Here is a 23611-nt window from a genome sequence, read left to right on the forward strand (position 1 = left end):
ACTCTGAGTTTTAACAAATGTAGATACCCATGTAAAAACTACCATAATCAAGATATAGAACAGTTTTTTCACTAGAAAAGGGGTTTCCTTGGGATCCTTCCCAGTGAGTTCCTTCACCACCTGTTCCAGGCAACCACTGATAACTTTTTTTTTTAAACTATAGATTCATTTTTCCTACAGTACTATTTCATATATATGCCCCTATAAGTGGACTCATATCTAGGAGTGCAATTGCCTCCTATGTTTAATGTATGTTTTTATCTTATGTGATACTGTCAAGCCATGCTAATAAATGACCATAATCATGTTATACTTCCACCAGCAATTTAGGAGACTTCCACTTGACTTCATCTTCACTAGCACTTGGGCCATTCTAGTGGGTATGTCTTTGTGAGTTTATTTCCTGATAACTATAATGATATTGAGTGAACTTTTTTTTTGAGATAGGGTCTTACTAACTTGCTTAGGCTCTTGATAAGTTGCCAGCCTCAAGCTTGGGATCCTCCTACCTCAACCTTCTGAGCTGCTGGGATTACAGACATGTGCTATCATGCCTGGATCAAATACTTCTTCATGAGCTTGTTGACCATACTGTTTTTGTATGTCAACTCTCTCTGGTTAGCTGGAATCCAGACTTCTCCCAGCTCAGTGCCAACTGTGGGATTGGTTAGCTTATAGTTGTTCTTGACCCTCGCAGGTACTGCTTAGAATGTAGCCCCAAACTGAAGACCACCTCCATGCAGATTTCTGGAACTCTTTTTCTTTGTGGCTCCCATCTTTCTGGTAGTTTTCTCTACATGTTTTTGGCTGCTTAATCTCCTGGAACTCTGGTCTCTTTCTCCTCAGTGAGACTGTTAGGCCACATTTGGGTTCCCCTTCCCAAACTGAGGTCTAGAGGGTGCCTCAAGGTAGAATGCTCACCTATTTGTTCTCCTTCTCTTAGGGGTGACAGTTGCATGTCCCTTGTGGCTTTCTATCTGAAAAATAGCTCTTTAAAAATATATTTTGACTGTGCATGGTGGCACATGCCTTAATATCCTAGTGGCTCGGGAAGCTGAGAGAGAATCATGAGTTCAAAGCCAGCCTTAGCAAAAGTGAGGTTCTAAGTAACTCAGTGAGACCCTGTCTCTAAATAAAATACAAAATGGGGCTGAGACTGGGGATGTGGCTCAGTGATCAAGTGCTCCTGAGTTCAATCCCTGGTACCAAAAAAAAAAATATATATATATATATATATATATATTCCAACTTTCTGGTTGCTTTCAGTGGGAGAACAAGTCTCATATAAGTTAATTGATTTCTCCTTTTCTTGTAACTTTTTGCAATAATTGAAAAAAATATGTTTGTGGGACTTCTAGGATATATTGCAGTTTTGGTGAATAAATGACATCCCCCTGGTACAACAATTTAACCTGTTTTCTCTATTGCTTTTTTTTTTTTTTTTGGTGGTGCTGGGATTGAACCTCGGGCTCCATGCATTCTAGGCAAGTGCTGAGTTAACAACCTCAGCTTCTCTCTGTTGCTTTATATTTCTTAGAAATTCATAGTCAGGTTTAGGTTCAATTCTTTTTCTTATGAAAACTTAATAGGAAATATTGCATTGACATATGCATATCCTCTCCTTTGATGTTGACTACTAGTCAACAGTGACGTTGGTGAGATTTGCTAATATATTATAGGTTGCAAAATAGCAATGGTCTGAGTTGCTGGATTTTTCTTTCTTCATTTAAAGGATGGGATGCCTACACAAATAAAAATTTGATTATTCTTTTTTTTTTGGGGGGGTATTGGGAATTAAACTCAGGGGCATTTGGCTAGTGAGCCATATCCCCAGCCCTGTTTTGTATTTTATTCATATACAGTGTTTCACTGAGTTGCTTAGCAATTCCCTTTTGCTGAGGCTGACTTTGAACTTGCTATCCTTACTCCTCAGCCTCCCTAGCTACTGGGATTACAAGTGTGTGCCATGGCGCCTGGCTATGATTGATTATTCTTTACACAGATATTTGGTTTGTATAGTTAAGGCAGGAGATAAATATTTGATTCCTTTTCTTTATTTAAACACTTTTCAGAATAGTAAGGTATTCTTCTAGCTTATCCAATGATACCCAAAGGGGCTTGAAATCTTTTTATTGTTTAATTGTTTTTATTTGTTGCCATAAAATTAATTAGTTCTTTCATATATTTAAGTTTTTGTCTTTAATGAATTTTTTAAATTATAAAAACCAGGTTATCTAAGAGAAAAGAATGATCCAGAGGGATTCGAGCCAGGTGTTAGACAATGTGATGATATAGGGCCTGTTACAAACTGGAAAATTTAAAGTATGCTCAATTTAAAGTATTTAGATTCAGGCTGGGGTTGTGGTTCAGTGGTAGAGCTCTTGCCTAGCATGCATGAGGCACAGGGTTAGGGTTAGGGTTAGGGTTAGATGGTTAGGGTTAGGGGTTCGATCCTTAGCACCATATAAAAACAAAATAATGTGTCCACCTGAAACTAAAGATACATAAATAAATTTTTTAAAAAAGTATTTAGATTCATTATACTTGAAAACACTGCAAGTGAACAAAAAATATGAGACTGTCAGTATCCTTTCTCTTGAAGAAACTATTGGAAAATATTGAGGAGGTGGATTTCTGACGAGGAGGTTGGTTTAGAATTGCCATGATTCTTTGTGACTGTTTTGTTATAAATTTAAGGTTTCCCATTTTTTTCTAATTTGTCTGTTTCAGCTGTTTACTACATTGCCTGATGAGTATCAACCTGGGCCTGATTTTTATGGACTACCATGGGAGCCTGTAGTTTTCACTGTTTTCTTTGGATTGGTATCCTTTGTCATTTTCTTTTGGAGAACTGTTCTTGTTGTGAGTAAATTAACTTACTTATACCTTAGCACATAAGCACAAGGATTATTTTATATAGTCACTGCCCCCACACTTTTTTTCCTTTTTAGTTGCTAAAACACAAATTAGTGGTTTAAGTCAAACTAACCTTATAAAATAATTTAGTGTGGGTGCAGTTGGTAGAACTGGTAATTCTTACAGCCATCCTGACCAGTAGTTTCATACGTATCCGAAGTCTTAAAAGTGGAATAAAAGATGGGATAGGTTAGATAAATATCCTTTTATGTAGCATATATGTCTAGTAATCTATATTAAAGAAATAACTATGCTTTGAAGATTTTGGTAATGTTTTTCAGTGGAACAGTGTATTAGATTGAAGACTTAGCACAACATAATTCATTTAGGGGATACTGTATGTTCGCTTAATGGAATAGTAGGCAGATTTATCTATTTCAAAGCTTTGAGGTACAGAAAATGCTCACAATTAAATGTGAAGTGGAAAAAAAAGCAGAAACTAAGATTTAAATGTTGATGAACTGTATGTTAATATAAACACATATAAACAGGGGGAAATGCTACAAAGAAATACAGTAATATGAGAAAAAGGAGATAAGATAATTTTTCCAGTCTTTTATATATATTTTTCCCAGATTTTATGATTTGATCATATGCTCAGAAAATACCTTTTTATTTGGAAGTATAGATTATGTGTTGTCCAAAAATCCATTAAATGTTTTGTTCATTAAGTCTTTTTTTTCTGAGCAGAATTAGTCTATCTCTGTGTATGTGTGTACATATATGTATAAGCGTATATATATAAGCTTATACATACATATGTTTGTACTGTAGGTCATTCTGTTTCATAGTTATTTAACATAATTGGAAGAAAATTATTTTAGGTAAATGGACTTTGCATATGAAAAGCCTAACAGTTAAAGAGGCCAAAAGCATTGAATACAAATCTTTTCAAATCTGAGTGTTCTTTTTCTAATTTCTTAATTATATCAGACATATCATTGTTAAGATAAGTTTCCTCCCCTTGTACAATTGAGTGTAAAATCTCTTAAAAAGCATTCCCTTCTTAAATAGAAGAATCGTTTGCCTGGATTCCTGTGAGGAATTTTCACAGTTCAATCTCATTGAACTTTTTCTCAGCTAAAAGGAAAAAGGAAATAGAAGGATAAAGAGAAGGGAAAAACATGAAAACACTTTATATTTCTCTCTTATTTCTTTCATTTCAAGAAAGAAACAATACCTGTTTCTCTTTTCACTAGGTTATGTGGGATCTGGTTCCTAGCTGTTGCTCCTCAGTTTCAGCATTTGACTTTGGAGCTTTAGTCTCTTCCTTAGATGACCGCTTTTATGCTACTTCCCATTTTCTTCTGTTGTCATTTTGAGTAAAAGGTTAGCAAGGCTATGACATTAAAGAAATGCCATTTCTTTCTGTGTTGGAGTTTTCTGAATGCAATTTCCTATTACGAAGATCCCATGGATGATCCATGGACACATCTGAGTATTCCATCACCATTTATAACATTTGAAAGGACAAGTATATGCTAAGTTACAAAGAAATTTAGTGATGTTTTTTAAAAAATTTCTGCTTAGGTTTTATTATCAGGCAGTTTATTGCTGTCTTTAGGAAATGATTGTTTTTGTCCTTTCCAGAATATGTTAATTGTCATTTCTCTTGTTGCTTGTGCATTTTCTTCTAGCAGTATTCCCTTTCAGATTTCTTGCTATATATTTAGATGTTTGTAGAAATAAGATGATGTAGCCTATTAGTTTCTAAATTCAACCAATAGCCAAATTTAAATTGGAATTCTAAGATGTTTTCTGGTGAGTGAAAGTGGCATATCTTAGTACAAAGATTATGCCTTAATATCGTTTCCTCAGATTCCTTTTGAATAGTCATTGTTTCTAGACTTTATCCTGGTTATTTAGAATTCTCAAGTAAATGATTTTGAGTACACACACACACACACACACACATACACACACACATCTTTACTGTGAAATAAGGTACATATCTTAGTGTTTTTATGTCAGAGCCTATTTATGAAATATAACTACCAATTAAATTTAAAATGCTTGTTAACCTTTACTTATTTTTAATCCTATAAATTTATTATTCTGAACCAGAATGTTATTAAATTCTCACTTGGTTATGATTCTGACTGTTGTTTTAGGAATGCTGTTTCTGTTGAGCAGATGTTTGACATCAAATTTAATCTTTTTTCTCTCTTCTAGGTAAAAGATAGAGTATATCAAGGTAAATTTTTAGGTTTCTTAAACTTGTATTGGTGTTTGATGTGTGTTTTATGTATGTTAGAAGTAGATACAGTGACTTTTAATGTCTATTACTTTTTTTACCTCCTGAAAATTTTACTATTCCTAGGTTGCTAGCATGGATAACTGAGTAGATGATGATGGTTCGAACTCTGAGATAGGAGATAAAGAGGAGGAACAAATTGTGGATAGGGAGATTTAATTTAAGTTTTAATTTGGGGCAGATTAACTTTGAATATTGATGTAATGCAGATGTATTACATTTGAAGAGTATTTCTATGCTAATGATTTAATCATGCATTAAGTAATTGAGTAGATAATTTAAAGAATGGTAATGTGAATCAGTATGCTTTCATTTCTGTTTTTCTTTGCAAAGAATTAAATGATTCCATTTTCTGAAAAGAAAGTGTTTTGAGAAGGGAGGAATATCGAGCTACAACACTTTACTGTATTTCCCATCTGTGAAATAAGCTTAAATTGAAATATCATTTTGGATGGGAAGGGTACCTGGGATTGAACTCTGGGGCACTCTACTGAGCCACATCCCAAACCCCCTATATTTAGGGACCATGTCTCACATAGTTGCTTAGTGTCTCGCTCTTGCTGAGGCTGGCTTTGAACTTGGGATCCTTCTAGCTCAGCCTCCTGAGCCACTGGGATTACAGGTGTGCACCACCGCGCCCAGCAAAATATCATTGTTCTTATATTTTTCTTAAATTTTAATAATTTTATACTCTTATTGCTAATAAGCATAGATTGCTTTTTAAAAGCATAATAGTTATGCTAAGAAGTATTTCCTCATAGTACCATATAACATGTCTTTGCTTTTAGTAGATTGAGTAATTGGATTTCATTTAGTGATTGTAATAATCTTGTGTATTTCCCCCTTTTAGTCACTGAACAGCAAATTGCCCAAAAGATAATCAATTTCATGAAAAAAGATGAAGAACTGATACAGAAATTTTCAAAGTATGAACAGAAGGTATAATCATTTTTTTGTTTCTTTCTCCCTTGGTTCTAGCTTGAATCATTTCTACCTGTTTTAATTTAAAAATCATATTTTAAAGTTTTTATTTCATTATTTCCTACAAATTATCCAAATTCTAAGCAGTCATATGTATTAAGTACTGCTTTCTTCTGGAAAGGGTCACTTGTCTGGAAGTAACTTGTATAGTAGCACTATAATTTGTGTATCTTAATTCTGAATGCTTTATTTACATAGATAAAGGAATCAGAGAAACAGATCCAAGAAACCATGAAACAAAATATGATTCTTTCTGATGAAGCAACTAAATATAAGGTAAAAATCCCTTCTTTGGGGGGAATTACATTCTAAACTCAAAAGTAAATGTAATGAGTGAGTAATTTGACACCTTTTTTCCCAGGATAAAATAAAGCTTCTTGAAAAAGCTAAAGAATTTCTGGATGAGAGAGCTAAAAGTCTTCATGTTATGTTAGAATCTGAAAGAGAAGAGAATGCTAAGAATCACGACTTGGTAAGAGTTTTGCTGCTAAGTGTTGCTTTAATTTGGCTTTTGAAATATTTTGTAAAATTGGTTAAGTTGAACTTAGTCTAGCTGTTAACTAAAGTAAGATTAGGAGTCAAGGAAGTTGAACCCACATCTGTGCCCATTTTGTGGAACTTTTAAGTACTGATACAACAAATTATTTTTATGGGCCTAGGAAATATTTTTATTCTCAACCTTGGATAATTTTCATATTGCTTTGCTCTGCCCTTGGAAACATGCAGATCAACTAAAAAACTATTGTCCAATTGAACAGTATTTGTTTACTTTTTACTTGAAAGAGTAATGAATTAATCAATTTTCTGTACTTAAAAAAATTTTACTTACATATTTCATTTTCAATTTCTATAAGTTTCTGTAATTACATAAAAGTTGCAAAAGATAGTAGAGAGTGTGTTCTGAAATATTCTACCCCCAAGTAAGCTTGATCACCTAGCTGAGGTAGTATTTATCAGATTTCGTCACTGTAAAAATTCTTTCCAATCCTTTTCATATTATATTCTTTGGAAGTTTCTATGACCAGCCCACAGTTAAAGTATGAAGAGTTACGAGCTCAGGATGCAGCTCATGGTAGAGCACTTGCCTAGCATGCATGAGGCCCAGGATTCAATCCCAGGCATTGCAAACAAAGATTGGGGAGTTATGTCCACTTCCTTATGGAGCGAATATCTTTATAAGTTTTTGGGAATTCTTCTGAATGTGAGATTAGTCTATTCTCCCTTAAATTTTATCATTTTTTACTTCAGATAAGAAAATTTTAAAAATGATCTTGGGAAATTTTTTTCTCTATCATTAGAAAAAAAATTACTAATTTGAACTGGTTTATTTGAAACAGTAATTAATTAATTTTCTATGCTTTAAAACATTTTATTATTGCATTATGATTTTCTATACTTTGACCTTTTTTTCTGGTTATCTCATAAACAGTAAGGTTGTGGATGCCATGAAATATTTATGACTTCACTTTCCCTCATCTCTTTCAGTTCTTGATTTTTTGCTTAGTCCAAAGCTGGATCCCCTGCATTACTGAAATATAATGGGATGGCTTGACAAATATTTTGTTGTGTTTATCTTTTTTAGTATATATATATATATGTGTACACACACACACATACACACACACGCACACACGCACACACACACACACACACACATATCACTATTTCTACTGAAATCCTAATGCATATTTTGTGTTCTGTTTTCACCTGGCAGATAATTGAAAATAAGAAATCTATAGAGAAGCTTGAAGATGTCATTTCAGCGAATACTTCTGAATTTTCAGAGGTAAAGCTGCCAACTCTTGCTAATGGGATAGTTGGCATAATGGGATATTAATACTACATCTTAGTTTTGTTGTGGACCAAAAATTTGAAGTGTGCTAAAATGTGCAAAAAATGAGAACTATATGATGTCTGGTTTGGGAAAGTATAACTTTGTTTTTTCTTTGGAATTAATTCACTAACTCTAGTGTTTTGCATTAGCTTCAAATTGTCTTTAATGAAGCTAAGCTTCGTGGAGAGAAGGTGAAGTTGGAATGCTGTCAGCTTCAAAAAGAAAATACCATACTTAAGACGACGAAAGAGCAGGTAAAGAAAATTTGATGTCATACATAATGTAAACTAGAGAAGTGAATATCATTATCTTCTATCTTTCTTGGATCTGTTTCTGAGGTAAGGAATATTCATGTAGGACCTTTTCTAGATATGCAAAGTTTAAACATGCTCCCTAAATTGAGTGCATATATATGTTCCCCATCTGTTTTGGATTTTTGGATTATTGCTTTTCTTATCAAATGTCAATCAGTTATTAACTTGCATAGCCTCAAAGAAACTTTTTAAACCAGAAAATTAAGTATTTTATGATCCTCTTTTGAGTACTTACTGATTCACTGGCCAAGGGAAGATTACATGATAAGGAGTCTAAATTTAGGAGACAGTCATATGTGCCCAGCCATTCCTGCTGGAGGTAAATTATTTGAATTGGCAGCAATTTTCTGGGGAATGCAATAAACAGGGTCAACTTCCTGAGAACTCTGATGTTCTTACTGCAGCTGTGAGAGTTGGGGCCACTCTGCCCTCTTCCTTAACCAAGGTCTCAACCCCCCTTGATTGAGGCAGGCCACCGAGGAGTATGGTTCTCTATTTCTTTGTCTAAGTCTTGTAGTCCTGATGTATCCAGTGCAGAAACCCCTCCCTAACCCACAGGAATTCATGTGTTTTGACTTTTCAGTTGCAGCAGGAAGTCAAAGACTGGTGTACATCACACGCTGAGCTCAGTGAACACATCAAATCATTTGAGAAGACCCAGAAAGATTTACTTGTATTTCTTAATCACAAAGATGATACTATTAATGTAAGTTTATACTCCAAATACATGTTTCATCTCATGATTTCTCCTGAAATCTTCTGAATTAAAATCGAGAGTCTTCCAACCTTTTGCTTCTTTTCTAGGCTTTGACTAATTATATCACACAGTTGAATCGGTTACAATGTGAATCTGAATCTGAGGATCAAAATAGAGAAGATGAGTCAGATGAATTAACCAACGGAGAGGTAGCAGGTAAGATCAGTCTCAGGGAGGTTGAATCCTTTTTTTGCTTTCCTGTCTTTAATTAAGTATTTATACAGATGCCACTTTTCAGCTGGCTGATTTTCTTCTTAAGCTTCAGGGTTGTAGACACATATCACTGGATCTATTGATATGTCTGTTGCATTGGCAGAGGTGGGTTGCTGGGGTATAATGTAGCAATAGGCATGTGAAGAACACTGACCTTTTCTATCCCATTGAAAACTAGTAAGTACACTGCAGCTACAATAGTCACATCCTGTACAATACATTCTATACCTCTAAGTATTGAACATTGTACAGTAAGAGAAATTTATTTCTTATGCAGATGATAGTTGATTTTGATACTCATCATCTCTATGGCTCTGTGGTTTTAAGGTCCACAGTCAGTCTTAAGAGTCCATAGGTAGTTGGAACCATAAACTAAGGCTGTGAGAACAGAGGCTAGAGACTATCAGAAAGCTAGAGAGAGGGAGTGTAACAGTGTTTACTGATGAGGAAAATATTTCCAGATGTTTTCTCCCAAGTTGGATATTGCTTACATAGCAAGTATTTCAAACCACACCTGGTAGTAGATTCAGGGAGAAAATAGAGGATTGAATCTTTCTAAATAAGACACTTACTTGCCCAGGTGAAGATAGATCTGAGAGAGAAGAAAAGCTTTTATCTTACAAGAATAGCATAGATAACATTTTAGTTGTGCAAACTAGAAATTCACCTTTTTTTGTTTTGTTTTTAAGAAAGACACAGTACTTTTATTTATTTTTATGCTGAGGATCAAACTCAGTGCCTCACACATGCTAGGTGAGCACTCTACCACTGAGCCACAACCCCAGCCTGAAATTCACCTCTCTCTCTCTTTTTTTTTTAAATCTAAGCTTGCAATTCTCTTAAAAGTCATTAGTCTAATCAGTTTAGTTATTTAATTGATTTTTTTTTTCTTCTGGTGTTTGAACACAATCATTATTTAGTTTGGGGAAGTTAGGAGAATATAGAGTTAAAAGTAAGGAAAGAAAAAGCTAAAGTCTTTTGTTTTTTAGGTGATCGGAACGAGAAGATCAAAGATCAAATTAAGCAGATGATGGATGTCTCTCGGGTATAGTTCTTTGTAAGAATCCCATAGTGCCTGTGAATTCTTCCTGTGCCTCACTTTTAAGAATACCTCTCTTTTCTGCAATTTTTAGACACAAACTACAATATCAGTAGTTGAAGAGGATCTAAAACTTTTACAACTTATGCTAAGAGCCTCGATGTCCACAAAATGTAATCTAGAAGGTGGGTTCTTTTTGAGAAGAAATTGCCATGTTGGAAAGACTTAAAATTTTATTGGAAAGATAAAGAATGGCTTCTTGCTTTCATGCTTCTTACTTTTCTTGGCACTACTCCCTCAAACAAGTTCTTAAGTGCTTGTACACATATAGAGATAAGCTGTTTTATCATTTACAGACCAAATAAAGAAATTAGAAGGTAACTGCAATTCACTACAGTCTTCTAAAGTTGAACTGGAAGAGGAATGCAAAACTCTAAGGCAGAAAGTGGAGATTTTAAATGAACTCTACCAGAAAAATGAGATGGCACTACAAAAGTAAGATTTTTATTGTTTGTTATTGTTATCACTGTGTGAACTAATAGATAATTTTATGTTTTCTTAAGATTATTTACAATTTCTTCTAGTTGTAATAAGTAGAGATTTGTCTTGTTTCCTTTGTGTTTTGTTTCCTATAAGTTGCATTTTTCTTTCCATTGTCAGTCTTAAGAGTCCTGAGGTAGTTGGAACCATAAACTAAGGCTGTGAGGACATTGTAATCAATTGTCAAATTCATATGAAGGCAGGAAGTGGTAAAATGGTATTAACAGTCACTGATGTGGAAATACCTCTCAAAGTTCTAGACCCTTTCTGTGATCTCCCTATTTATTTTAATTACCTTTCATTGTGATCAGTTATGTAATTCTAATGTTTTGAACTTGGATCTCTAACTCTGGACCTCTAAAAATACTGAGTGATTTGGAATGACATGTTTTAGTAGAATAAAAACTTCAAAAAGAGGTAATATTTACTTATTGATGGTACAAGTTTTGGACTTGAATATCTCAGATGTTCACACAAAATTGAACTGTGGCAAAGACCTTAGGAGTTATGATTACAGAAGTACTTGTTTGTAGAATATATTTATATATTAATCTTCTTAGTGTGGAGCAAGTTATTTTTTGAAAGTTCATTTGAAGTTTTTAATCCACAAAAATACTTGGATTCTCTAAAAATAGGTTGTGTCAGATTTTATTTGTTTGCACCTGATTTTACTCTTCGGTATATATATATCTTGTAAAGCAAAGACAGACCTTCTTACAGACCTAACTATTTTTAGGTATTTTGACTTCTGTTGCCTAATTAATGCATTAAATATTGAAACCTTTCCATTAACTTTTCTAAAATTCTGTGATCTGCAAGCGACCTTTTTAGAATCTCAAATTTTTGTTCAGGCCAGTTCTAAATTCCTGGCCTGTTTCAAAGAAACATTTCTCACTTTATCACTTTTTTTAAGAAAGAACACTTGTTTTCTCTGTCCCTACTAGTAATCTGAATGACCTAAATGGCAATTATTTTTTTTGTAATGCAGTTAAATTGTAGCACTATTTTTCTCAACTCCTCCAAAATTCATTCAGTCATCATCTGTGGTTTTTACTCTTTTTACTCATCCCCAGGTACTATGTTAGTTCATGCCTGTGTCATCTTTTCTGTTTCTAACCTAGATCATCTGTCTTCATTCTCCATTTTTTATATTTGTATATAACTTATTTCAAATTCTTAGTAGTTTTCTCTATAGCCGCTTGAGTGGACTTTCTAAAATATAAGTCTGTCCATGTCAATATGTGCGTGTGGTTTATGAAGAATTTGCTTTCTATTTGATGACCTGTTCTTTTTTTCTTCCTTGTATCTTTTTAATAGTTTAAAAATTTTTAATTATTTTCCTCATCCCCTGTATAAGCTTGATGTAATCATAAATTATAATGGAATTATAATTATATAATTATAATTTTATTCATCTTCTCATAATTTAAAGGCCATGGTATATATTCTGGATTTAATAAAAACCTGACATAGATTAATAGGTTCATTATTTTTTTTTTATGGGCTTTAAGTAGCTACTGAATCAGATAACTGTTGTGGCATTGTATGTTAGTACTTCATATACTGTGAACTCCACAAGACATTCATTCAATTTATACACATATTTAAAGTTTCTGTAGTTCTGCATTCTACACTGTTGGTTTCTTATTTGAAATTATTTTCATTCTATTTGAACATTGTCCTTTAATGATAGATTTGATTAGTGTATCAAAGGTAGTACAAGGATAAACAGAGAATAGTATTTTATTCACTAAATATTGCTACCTTTATAATCTGTATTAGGTTGACATGAACTTCATGATTAGAGTTAAAACCAGTTTCCATTTTTAAAGGATCTTTCTTTTGGCTACTGAATTTTGACTGTTACTTAGTTTTAGCAATTTAAAAATATCCAATTAATTACCATCTGTTTTAATTTTTTTCTTTAAGGAGTCTATTATCATTGTTGTTTGGTCTTATCCCTCTTCTAGTTTCTGTAGTCCTTTCTCTTTTTTTTAACAGTTGTATTGGGAAGTGCCTGGGTGTAGTTTTCCCCACCCCACCCACTTTTCCTCTTGCAGTTATGTTGCTTGGGACCATTAAACACTTCTTGAATTTTCGAGTCTTTTTCTAAATGTTGATTTTACCTCATTCTCTCTTCTGATTATAATAATGCATATTAGAATTTGATTTCCCCTGCCTCCTACATTCTGGATTTACTTCTTCTGGATATTTTCTTCTGACCTATGTCAAAAGCTCTAGGATTTATTTCACTTCCCAAATCTGCTGTTAAAATCATTCATTGAGTTTAGGATTTTAAAAAATTCAGGGTTTAAAATATTATTTTAGTTGTAGATGGACACAATATTTTATTTTTTATAGGATTTTTTAAGAGAGAGAGAAAGAATTTTAATATTTATTTTTTAGTTTTTGGCAGACACAACATCTTTGTTTGCATGGGGTGCTGAGGATTGAACCCGGGGCCGCACGCATGCCAGGCAAGCGCGCTACCGCTTGAGCCACATCCCCAGCCCGACACAATATTTTATTTATTTTATGTGGTGTTGAGGACTGATCCCAGTGCCCCACACATGTGGGGCCTATGCTTCACCACTGAGCCACAACCCCAGTCCTATTTCAGTACTACAGCTCAAACCCAGGACCTTGAGCCATGTGTTTTACTATTGAGCTACCTCCCCAGACTCCTTGCTCTTTCTCATAAGGGACTAGGGTCTTACTGCTTTCCAAGCTATCTTTAATCTCATAATTCTGCCTCTGCCTCCTGAGTATCTTCGACTGTAGGTAGGTCACCACACCCAACTATTTCTTGGTTTTATAGTTTCTAATCCTTTGACAAAATTCATAATCTTTTTTTTTCCTCTTTTGTGGTGCTGGGGTTTGAACCCCAGAGCCTTGTGCATGCAAGGAAGCACTCTACCAACTAAACTATATTCCCAGCCCTGAAATTCATAATCTTGACTTTACTTTTTTGACTATATAAAACACAGTGATTTTAAAACATGTGCGGATAACCCCATTAGCTGGTTTCCTTTTCTGTGGGATTTTTTCTCACAGAATTTTGTCTTATGGAGTGCCTGGTCAGTTTTGATTGGCCAACATTGTTGTGATAATTATAGATGAAATTTGAGGACTAAGACGAAGTTATCTTCTTATAGAAAAGTGTTGAGTTTACTTGAGTAAGATTGTCACTTTAAACTTAGTCAGCAATTAAGATAATTCAAAAATGACTTGTCTTTTCAATGTTTCAGTATTGTTCCTTTTGGATTTTTTTGCCTGTTCATCACTTAAGTGTGCAGTACTTTCTAATCTAAACTCAAAGGCTAGGGCTTTTATTAAGGGTCCCTTTATTGGTAGCCTCATTTTTCCTCTAAGCCCAGGAATTTAATGAAGGCTTGGTTCAGACTCATATCTTTGTGTTATCTTCCATAGGAGAAAAGTACCTTAAAGTGCCAGCCTTACTTGTAATTCTGAGATTCCTTTTTCTAATGGATCTTGGCCACATACATATGTCTTCACTGACTTTTTAGCTTGGATCCCTTCAAACACAATTTTATATTCTTATAAAGATGTTTTGATTGTTCTTAGTGCTCTCAGACTAACTCTTTGATAATTGGAAACAAAATTCTCTCTGTCCTTCAAGATTCAGTTTTCTCCATATTCCTTCTTAAGCCAGTGGGGAAAATTATTATATTCCTTTAGGCATCATTTATACCTGAAACAGTGAGCTCTTTTATTCTTTAGCATCTTACAAGGTAACTAGTATATTATAGCCACTCATAAAATACTTGCTGAAGAATTAAATGAGAAGCTATATAAGAATATATTATCCCCTTTTTCTATTTGGTATCAGTAATCCTTTTTTACTGTAGTTCTTCTGATTTATGGAAAATTAAGTTTCAAGTTAATTATCTTTTGAATTGGAAATATGGCTAAAGTAGTACAAAGATAGCAGAAAATAGTATTTTTTAAATCATTTAATGTGGCTACCTTTGTGTCAGTAGATGAACATCTTGAGTTTCATGATCAGAGTTAAAACTTGTCAGTAGATAATACTCTGATAGTGGGTAAGTTTGGCTTCTTTTTCTGGTTGATAGACATTATCAAAACTCAGATTTGTCTTTTTGCTTAATTTACAATTCTTTTGAAATAAATATCTAAAGTGTGAAAAATGTTCTGTAGTTAATTGCATAGCTAAAAGATATATTCTAGAAGATTTTTTTCTTTGACTGACTATATGGTACCAGTCTTGGATTGAGAAAAGTGTTCCTCCATGACAAAGATATACTTAGTGTCCTACCCATGGCAGAAATGAGAAAAGAATTATCCCCTGCTTTATCCTAATATGTTTAATTATGTTAGGTTGATCAGTCCTGATCTTCCACATTGAAGTAAAGTGAGTTTTTATTATCTTACACACAGGAGACTTGCCCTTGGGGCACATGTTGTTTTCACATTTATTTTATTTACTGGTAAGTAGAGAATTAAGAGGAGAAATTAGAAAATGTAAGTGATTTGCCAGAGTTTGATTTATGAAATTGCAGGTTTGAATTCCTATTTTATGTGCCTAAGCATTTTATAGAATTGTGGGAAGTGATATTCACAAAGATAAACTGTTGATTTGATAACTGGTTTTATTTTAGGAAACAGAGTGAAGAAGAATGTGAGAGACTAGAAAAAGAGCAGCAGCTGTCAGCTACAGATGAAAAGGTGGTTTCCGCTGTACAGGAAGTTAAAAAATTACAAGTGAGTTCAGTTTCTAAAGGAGGGTGTCAATGTCTAATGAATTAGTGTTAGCTTTCTTTTTAATCTTTTTTTTTTTTACATTATGTAGATAGAAGAAAATAGCATGGAAGTATAAATAACAAGAGGATATGAACACATTCAATTCACACAGGAGAAAAAATAAATTTCAACTTAACAAATGAAAAATGTTAACAAAAATTTACTTGTACCCAATGGGCAAGACCATAGGAAACTTGGTCAATGCAAACAGTTCTGGGGGTTTTGTATATTGTAGTAATTCTTTAAGAAATCAGTTTGCTGTGTGTTATATCAAGACCCACAAAAGTGTGGCATTTGATAGACCTTGGAAATCTTCTATGGATATAATTTGAAAAAAAGAAAAAGTTTTAAGGAGGAAGATATTTCTAGCAGAATTACTTGAAAACACACTGATGAACAGTTAAGGAAATTATATTTATCAATTCAGAATCTCTAGCAATTAAATGATAAAGAAGTTATTAGCATTAGGTTTTTATTTTATTTATTTATTTTTGATGCTTTACTACTAAGCTACATCCTTAGACCTTTTTGTTACTTTGAGACACAGTGTCTCAGTTGCATAGGTTCCCACTTAATTGCTGAGACTGACCTCGAACTTGTGATCCTCCTGCCTCAGCTTCCCAATCATTGGGACTACTGGCAAGTGGCATTGCACCTGGCCTGTAGTATTAGTTTTGATCACACTGGATTCATATAACTATAGAAATGTTTTTCTTACGTATGATAAAAGTCTTTAAAAGTATAGCTGATGGAATAAAGGGAAAATAGTCAGAATGTTTCAAATTTTATTCAATTGTTGTAATTCTTAGGCAGAGAATTGAAGAGATGGAAGAAGAATTACAGAAAACCGAGCGCTCATTTAAAAACCAGGTAGTAATTAATACTGTCCTGTAGTTGCAGAATTCTTTGATATCTAATACAGACAATTATAGGCTATAATAATGAATCCCTAAAAACATTTTTTTAATGTGTTGTCTTTTTCAGATTGCTATGCATGAGAAGAAAGCTCATGATAATTGGGTAAGATTTTTTTCCCCTTTTCTTTATTTTTTGCATAGCCTACCGCAACTGAATTTGAATATTTTCTCTTTAATAGCTCAAAGCTCGTTCTGCAGAAAGAGCTATAGCTGAAGAGAAAAGGGAAGCTGCTAATTTGAGACAGAAGTATGTGATTTTTGGTATCTTACTGTATGTTTTATAGTGTTTTAAGGTTATGCTAGATATTATCTATGATTGCTGTTTCATAATTCAGCCCATTCTTTCTCAATATTCAAGACTACTGGAAATGACCCAAAAGATGGCAATGCAGCAAGATGAACCTGTGATTGTAAAACCAATGCCGGGGAGACCAAATTTACAAAATCCTCCTCGGAGAGGTAGGGGGCACTTTGTAAAAGGAGCTATTTTATTTCTTGGTGCAGAATGTATGTAAATTACTTTTTATTTCTGTGTGTAATGGTTATGAAATAATCTGAATGATTTGCTAAAGCGGGAGGTGTGGGGGTTGGTGTCAGGGAGAAGGCTGCCTTAAAGTAGTAACACGGCATTGTTGTCTTTAGGTCCACTGAGCCATAATGGCTCTTTTGGTCCATCCCCCGTGAGTGGTGGAGACTGTTCCCCTTCACTGACAGCAGAGCCAGCTGGGAGACCTCCTTCTGCTACTCTTAATCAAAGAGATTTGCCTAGAAATGGATTTGGTGAGCATTCACATGTTGCTTTATAGTAAACTACTTCAAGGTTTTGTTTTTTTTTTCCCTTTTGAATATTCTAATGAAAACATAGAATTTGGGCCTGTACAATATATAGAAGATAATTTCTTACTTTAACTTAATGAATGTTTTCTGTAAAATCTGTTCTAGAATAGAAAACATTTTTTTTTTCCTGGAGGTCCCTGTATTGTTTTTTTCTTTTAAATTTTACACTGTGAAGTGTAAACCTTTATCTTTAAATTAAATCTCTATGGTGTTCCTTTTCCAAATATTATAAAAGTAGCCTTAAACTTTATGTAGCATACATATTTCCAATATGAAATACTGAGTCTTATTTCCAATTCTAAATAGGACTTTAGTCTTCGTAAGATTGGAAGTCAGGTTATACAGACTAAAGAAAAGCCAACTTACACATACTTCAAGTCTGTAGCTTAAAGTTTAGGACCAGTACGTATTAATTTGCTGTTCTATCAACCCAAGGCAGTTCTTTATTTTACTTAAGTCTCTTCATAAATTGTGATTTATGTATTGGGCAACCCATTTTTTAAAAATATTTTTAATTGTAGATGGTGTGGTGCTGAGAATCAAACCCAGTGCCTCACACATGCTAGGCAAACACTCTGCAACTGAGCTACAACCCCAACCCCTGAGCAAGCCATTTTTAATGTTGCTTTCTAGTTATTATTGAACCCTGACCTGTCCACCAGTGGTTTATTTCTTCTGAAAAATACATACAAGGGCTCTGATCTTTTTTCCCAAGGGACAATGGATGGACCTTTACCTCGTACTCAATGGTCTTCTGAGGCATCTGGGAAACCCATTGCCTCTGGTAAAGAGACCAAGTAATTTCAAAGAATCTGTAATTGTGGATGCAGGATTTTTATTCTCTTCATGTTAGAATAAGTCTGAATCCATTCTTTGATCTCTAACAGACCCAGGATGTGTTCCAGCTCACATGAACAGCAGCTCCAAAAGTTCTTCTCCAGCTAAAGTGACGGATGAGGGCAAGGTAAGTTCTGTAGTTACTGTGAATCACGTGGTCGTGCAGGAACATGTTGCTTTACTACAGTACTTGCTCTTTGCTTTATCCTTCTTTGTGTTCTATTTGTACTATCCCATTTGTTTTTTAAAAAGCAAACTGTTCCCCAAGAACCTGAGACCCCCTCAGTTTCTACCATTACTTCTTTAACTGAGCATCCAGTTGGAGTAAGTACTTAGAGGTTGAGAACTGAATTGGGTTTTATTCTGTGCATTTCTGGGAAGGATATTCAGAGCATGACACTGATCTTGTTTGCTTTAAACTGCATGCAATATTGAGCTTACTTTTCTCCTTGGAAATGTGGCTTAAGTGTGTACAACTATAATGAACTACAGAATGTGAAAAGTTATCACTCTAACTTTATATGGTGTTTTGTGTTGAATGTTCTAAGGCAAAGTAAATTCATTATAAATTATATAATTCATCATTTTTATTTTTGTTTGGAAGAATGCTATTTAAGAATTCCTCCATTTGTGCAAACCCTATTTTGAGTGATTTGAATTAGATTGGTATCAGATTTTCTGAAAGTGAAATACTCTTTCAGTGCAACAATGATAATCTGAAATGACCTCTTGAGCCAGTCCCAAGCAATGATCTCATTTGTTCACATAAGTGCATTCTCTTTTAACTGTGTTGCTATTATATCTGGTAGGTCTTCTGCAGCTCTAAAATAAAATAAATTTTTAATTGTTTAGTTTCAAACTCACTACTCATAGGAAATGATAAGTCAATATCTCAAATGGTGTACAGTAAATGAAAGTAAATATTAAAGCCTTGTCTTCCTAATTTGTATATATAGCATTGTGTTGGAAAATACTTCTCAAGTTCCAGTGTATACATATTCCAGGAATATACATCTCTGGAGCAATCTAAGGGCAGCTTAGATAAGACCCCCAAACCCCTTTGTAGTAGAAGATTTAAAAGAGAGCAAAGACCCGTTGTTATAGAGGAGTAGAGGTGGGAAAAGCATGGCTTGGAGGCAAACCTGGGATTGAGACCCTTTAATATGCAGTGTGGCCTTCAACAAATTATCATAATCCATTTGCTTTTGTTCCCTCTTATTTAAAACAAGACAGTCTACTTTAAAGATCTCAGAGGTTGAATAATTATGAAATACTTACTGAAGATACTCTGAATAGTAGCTATTATTACATGGGTACAGAATGTATTTTTCATTTTATTATGTTCATTCTTAATATGGAAGTAATGAGCTATTGTGATGAAAGGGAAGTGATGGGGAGGAGGGGGACTCCCTTTGAAATAGGTTGTAGTGAATACAGCATGACATACTGGTCAGAAATCACCTCTGTTAATAACCTCTGCCAGTCCTCTTGCCTTTCCCTTTCCTGTGCAGATATAATCAATAACAAACTGCTCCCTCTTGTGGAATCCTTCTAACTTCTGTAAGCTGTCAGTGGGAATACACAGGAGGGGTGGGTAGAGTTTTGTTGCACTGATGGTGTTCTCTGGACAGGTGCCTGTTTTGGGTTTTAGCTTTTATCGGTGTTGGTACTTTGTCTTAATACATAGGAATTTTAAAACTTTTAACTGCTTTCAAATCTTAAATTGCAGGTTAATATGGCTATGAAAGGGCCCCCTCCTTTCTCAGGGGTACCCTTCATGGGCCCCCCTATGGAACCCCCGATGGGACGACCTCCACCACCTCCCTTTTGGTATGGACCGCCATTTCAGCTCGGTGGGCCTTTTGGGCCTCGGCCAATTCCTCCACCATTTGGTATGATGATCTGAACAGTAGTGATTGACTTATAAATCACATTCATCTTTCATTTCTATTGCTTGCTAAAACAGTTGGTTGCTATCTCAGGTCTTAACAATGAAAGGATACAGCTGAGTACATTTTAACTTTTCCTCCAGTTTTTTGGGACATATGGGACACTACATAATCTTATACTGAGATAGGCAATAGCTATCTCATAGACAGGATAAGGGGCTATATAGAGAAAAGCCAGAAATATTACTTCTGCAGTTGTTTATTGAAAATATGTTGATATGCATTGCAATAGATGAAAAGGTGGATGAGACACATGCCATAACTTAAAATTTTGTCACAGATATGAAAATCCTATAACATAAAGTTTGTAATCACCCATAATGGAAGCATAGGCAGTAGGTTATAGAATATAGAAAAGGAAAAGCCAAACCCTCCTTACCTTGAGAAAAGTCAGAGGGAAGTGTTAAAGAGGAGGATTTAACAGTGACCTAATAAATGTTGCTGATTTAATTAGGTGGCTGTGGAAGGCCTTTTCCAGGAGGGCATGCACCTTGATTCTGATGGCATGTGTAAAGTCCATGCTGAAATACTTCATGAATTTTTAATGGATACAGTAATAAATAGTGGGATTTCCTTTTATCAAAATTTCTTTGATGTAGTAAAGTTCTTATTTCATAATCTATCATCTTGTCATGGTAATATAGTACTTCCAAATATAAATGGAGCTCTTGTGAGATAGAAATAATTCTGCAATTATATAGTAGGGAAAGATAAAAGATAAGCCTGGAGCTAGGTAGAGCCATGTTTAAATCCTTAATATGTTGCTTCATGGCTGGTTGGCCAGGCTATAACCTAAACTTGTTCCATTTCAGTTTGCCTCATCTGGCAAGTCAGGATGTTCACCAGTTGATGTTCTAGGCTTGGGAGAAATTAAAGACTATATTAACATACTTGAAATCACCCAAGTTCAGAAATTTCTGGGTATTTACATAACTTCCTTTTTATTTTCCAGGTCCTAGGATGTGTCCACCAATAGGCTTCAGAGAATATGCACCAGGTGTTCCACCTGGACAATGGGATTTGCCTTTTGACCCTCGTGATTTTTTTCCAGGACCTGCACCATTTAGACCTTTAGGCTCATTTGGCCCAAGAGAGTACTTCATTCCTGGTGCCCCATTACCACCTCCAACTCATGGTCCCCAAGACTATGGGCCACCACCTGCTGCAAAAGACTTAATGTCTTCAGGCTTTAAAGATGAACCTCCACCTACACCCGATTCTCAGAGTAGTGAGGGCTGTTCACAGGCCTTAAAACAGGGCCCATAAAATTAACCTCTGACACTTAGTCAGAAAGTGGACTATGAACTATTCATTGTGTTGAAGGATTATTGGCTTCAAAATATAAAAGTTTATTTTAAATGGTTTATGTTTTTAGAATGAAGCTGCCTTGGTGCAGTATACATTTGGAGCCAAAATATTTTCCCCCTAAATATCCCCTGCTTAAACTAGAGTATCCTTCCAACTTTAAAATGTGCAATAAGGAATACCTTTGTTTTAGTTAATGTAGCATATACAATTGCTAAATGATTTAGAATGTCATAATTATGGACATTTCCTGTGGAAATGCTTTAAGAACATGTATTTCCAGTATCCTATTTTTAGTGTATTCCAGTTGATAACAGAGAAATGGTGTTTTATAAGCTTGATTTTTCTCTTTAAATATCTGGTCGCAGAGACTGTTACGCTAAAAATGTTTACTCAAAGATCATAAACTTCATTTTCCTTCTTGCTGAAGTTCTTTGTTGTAATAGTTCATAAAAAATTGTTTATTAATATTTCCCAAGTGTCTGTTGATTCATTGAATCGTCATGAGACTTTGTGCCATTGGGGAAGCATGTAAACTCACTCTCAGAACTGAAGATGGTGACTTGGCAGCATATTTCCTGTTGCTCACTGTTAAGGAGGCTGGACCTTGGTCAACTGTGGACTTATACAGAGGAATTTCTTTTACTTGTGAGAAGTCTTGTGGCTCTATTTTTGTAGCACATTCATGTACTTTTTTCTAACCACTGTCCATGTGAGAATGGTTTTCTGAGAATGAGTTTACATTAGTAGCAAGAGTTGTTTGACCTGAATTTCTACTGCTTTTGCCATTATTGCATTAAAACAGTAAAATATAGGGTGGTATGTTGTGTCTATAAAAAATAAGGAAATTTCTTTTAAAAAAAATGTGCACACACACTCTTCTCTTTCCCTTACCTTGCCACTGATTTTCAAGGAATATGATAAAAAATTAGAAAAGTATAATCCTCTAAGAATGAATGAAACCCTAAGGCTTATAATGTCCTTAATCAGCAACTATGGGCTGAATTAAATTATTTTTTTTTTACAGATACTCAAATATATTTTATTTAAAAATCAATTAAAGCAAGTCCTGAATCTGTAACTACTGTCTTTAAAACAATGTTCCTAAGAACTAGCTCTCCAGAGCTGTAATTTTAATTACAGCAATTTTAACAGTACATTTTAAGAGGTTTAAGATTTAAATAAAATTATAAAAGCCTGGTACTTTTGTTTATTGCTAGACCATATTCTTCCATTCTTTAAAGTTCTAGAAAGTAATAGGATTGTTGGAACCTAGAACATATCATTGTTCTTTTTATGTCCCCCAAGTATTCTCAAAATAGGGGCAAAAGCTTCAGTGTGAAACAAAATCTCTGTGAAACAAAATCTCTATCTGAAGATGACTCAGAATCAAAAGGAATTTGAGTCCGTTAGGAAGAATTCAATCTACATAGCCTCCATTTAATATCAGAAGCAGCAGCTGTGTGTAAGAGAAAAACCATATAATACCTTATGCCATTTTTAGCCATGTAAAATAAAATTTAAGTCACAAACACCAATTTTGAATGTATCTTTCAACCTCTACAGGACACAAGGCAATGCTGAAGTTACTATAACTTCTAATTTTAAAATAGCATTTAAATAAAGGTGATGTCAGCTAGGAAGATAGATTTTCAAGGAAAGGCAGATTTATTTTTTTATTCAAAGCAACAGTAGTTTTCCCTCTAAAGCCTTTTTTGTATTTATTCTATTAGTAAGCTATAATGCGTTCTACGTAGTTTATCTGAGCAGTTCTTAGCCCACCCATAATTTCCTCTCCTTACATCCATCTGATTGTACCACTTCTGTAGCAAAGCCCAAGGTAGCTGCCCATATACCGGTTGTGAGAGAATACTGTCCCTTGATTCAATTATACTTTTGTATCTCAAAAGTTTTAGAAGTCCTCTCCAGCAAATTGTGTTTGAGTTTAGTTACTAAAATCATTTCATTTGTGAAGCAGTAGTGTTTTAACCTGAAAGTACTACTGCTATAGTTCTAATTATTGTCCAGTGACTCATCCCCTCCCACACTAAAAAGTAAATTTAAACAACTAATTTGTGAGATACAGATTGTTTTGTGTTAACTGCTTCAAGATAAAACCACCTTTTTTGGCAGGGG

General features: G+C 34.3%; 1 protein-coding gene across 1 annotated transcript; it reads left to right on the plus strand.

The window, feature by feature from the left end:
- Positions 1-7190: 7190 nt before the first annotated feature.
- LOC143386296 (transport and Golgi organization protein 1 homolog) lies at positions 7191-20127 on the plus strand. Its single transcript, XM_077107991.1, has 16 exons — positions 7191-7223; positions 7866-7937; positions 8135-8239; positions 8883-9005; positions 9104-9212; positions 10259-10314; positions 10403-10493; positions 10665-10803; positions 15489-15591; positions 16444-16500; positions 16615-16650; positions 16727-16794; positions 16906-17006; positions 17190-17327; positions 18272-18348; positions 19951-20127. Exons 1-16 carry the CDS (start codon positions 7191-7193, stop codon positions 20125-20127), a joined length of 1485 nt encoding a protein of 494 aa, XP_076964106.1.
- Positions 20128-23611: the final 3484 nt, after the last annotated feature.

The sequence above is a fragment of the Callospermophilus lateralis genome, unplaced genomic scaffold (genome assembly GCF_048772815.1).
Source record: "Callospermophilus lateralis isolate mCalLat2 unplaced genomic scaffold, mCalLat2.hap1 Scaffold_105, whole genome shotgun sequence".
NCBI lineage: Eukaryota > Metazoa > Chordata > Mammalia > Rodentia > Sciuridae > Callospermophilus > Callospermophilus lateralis.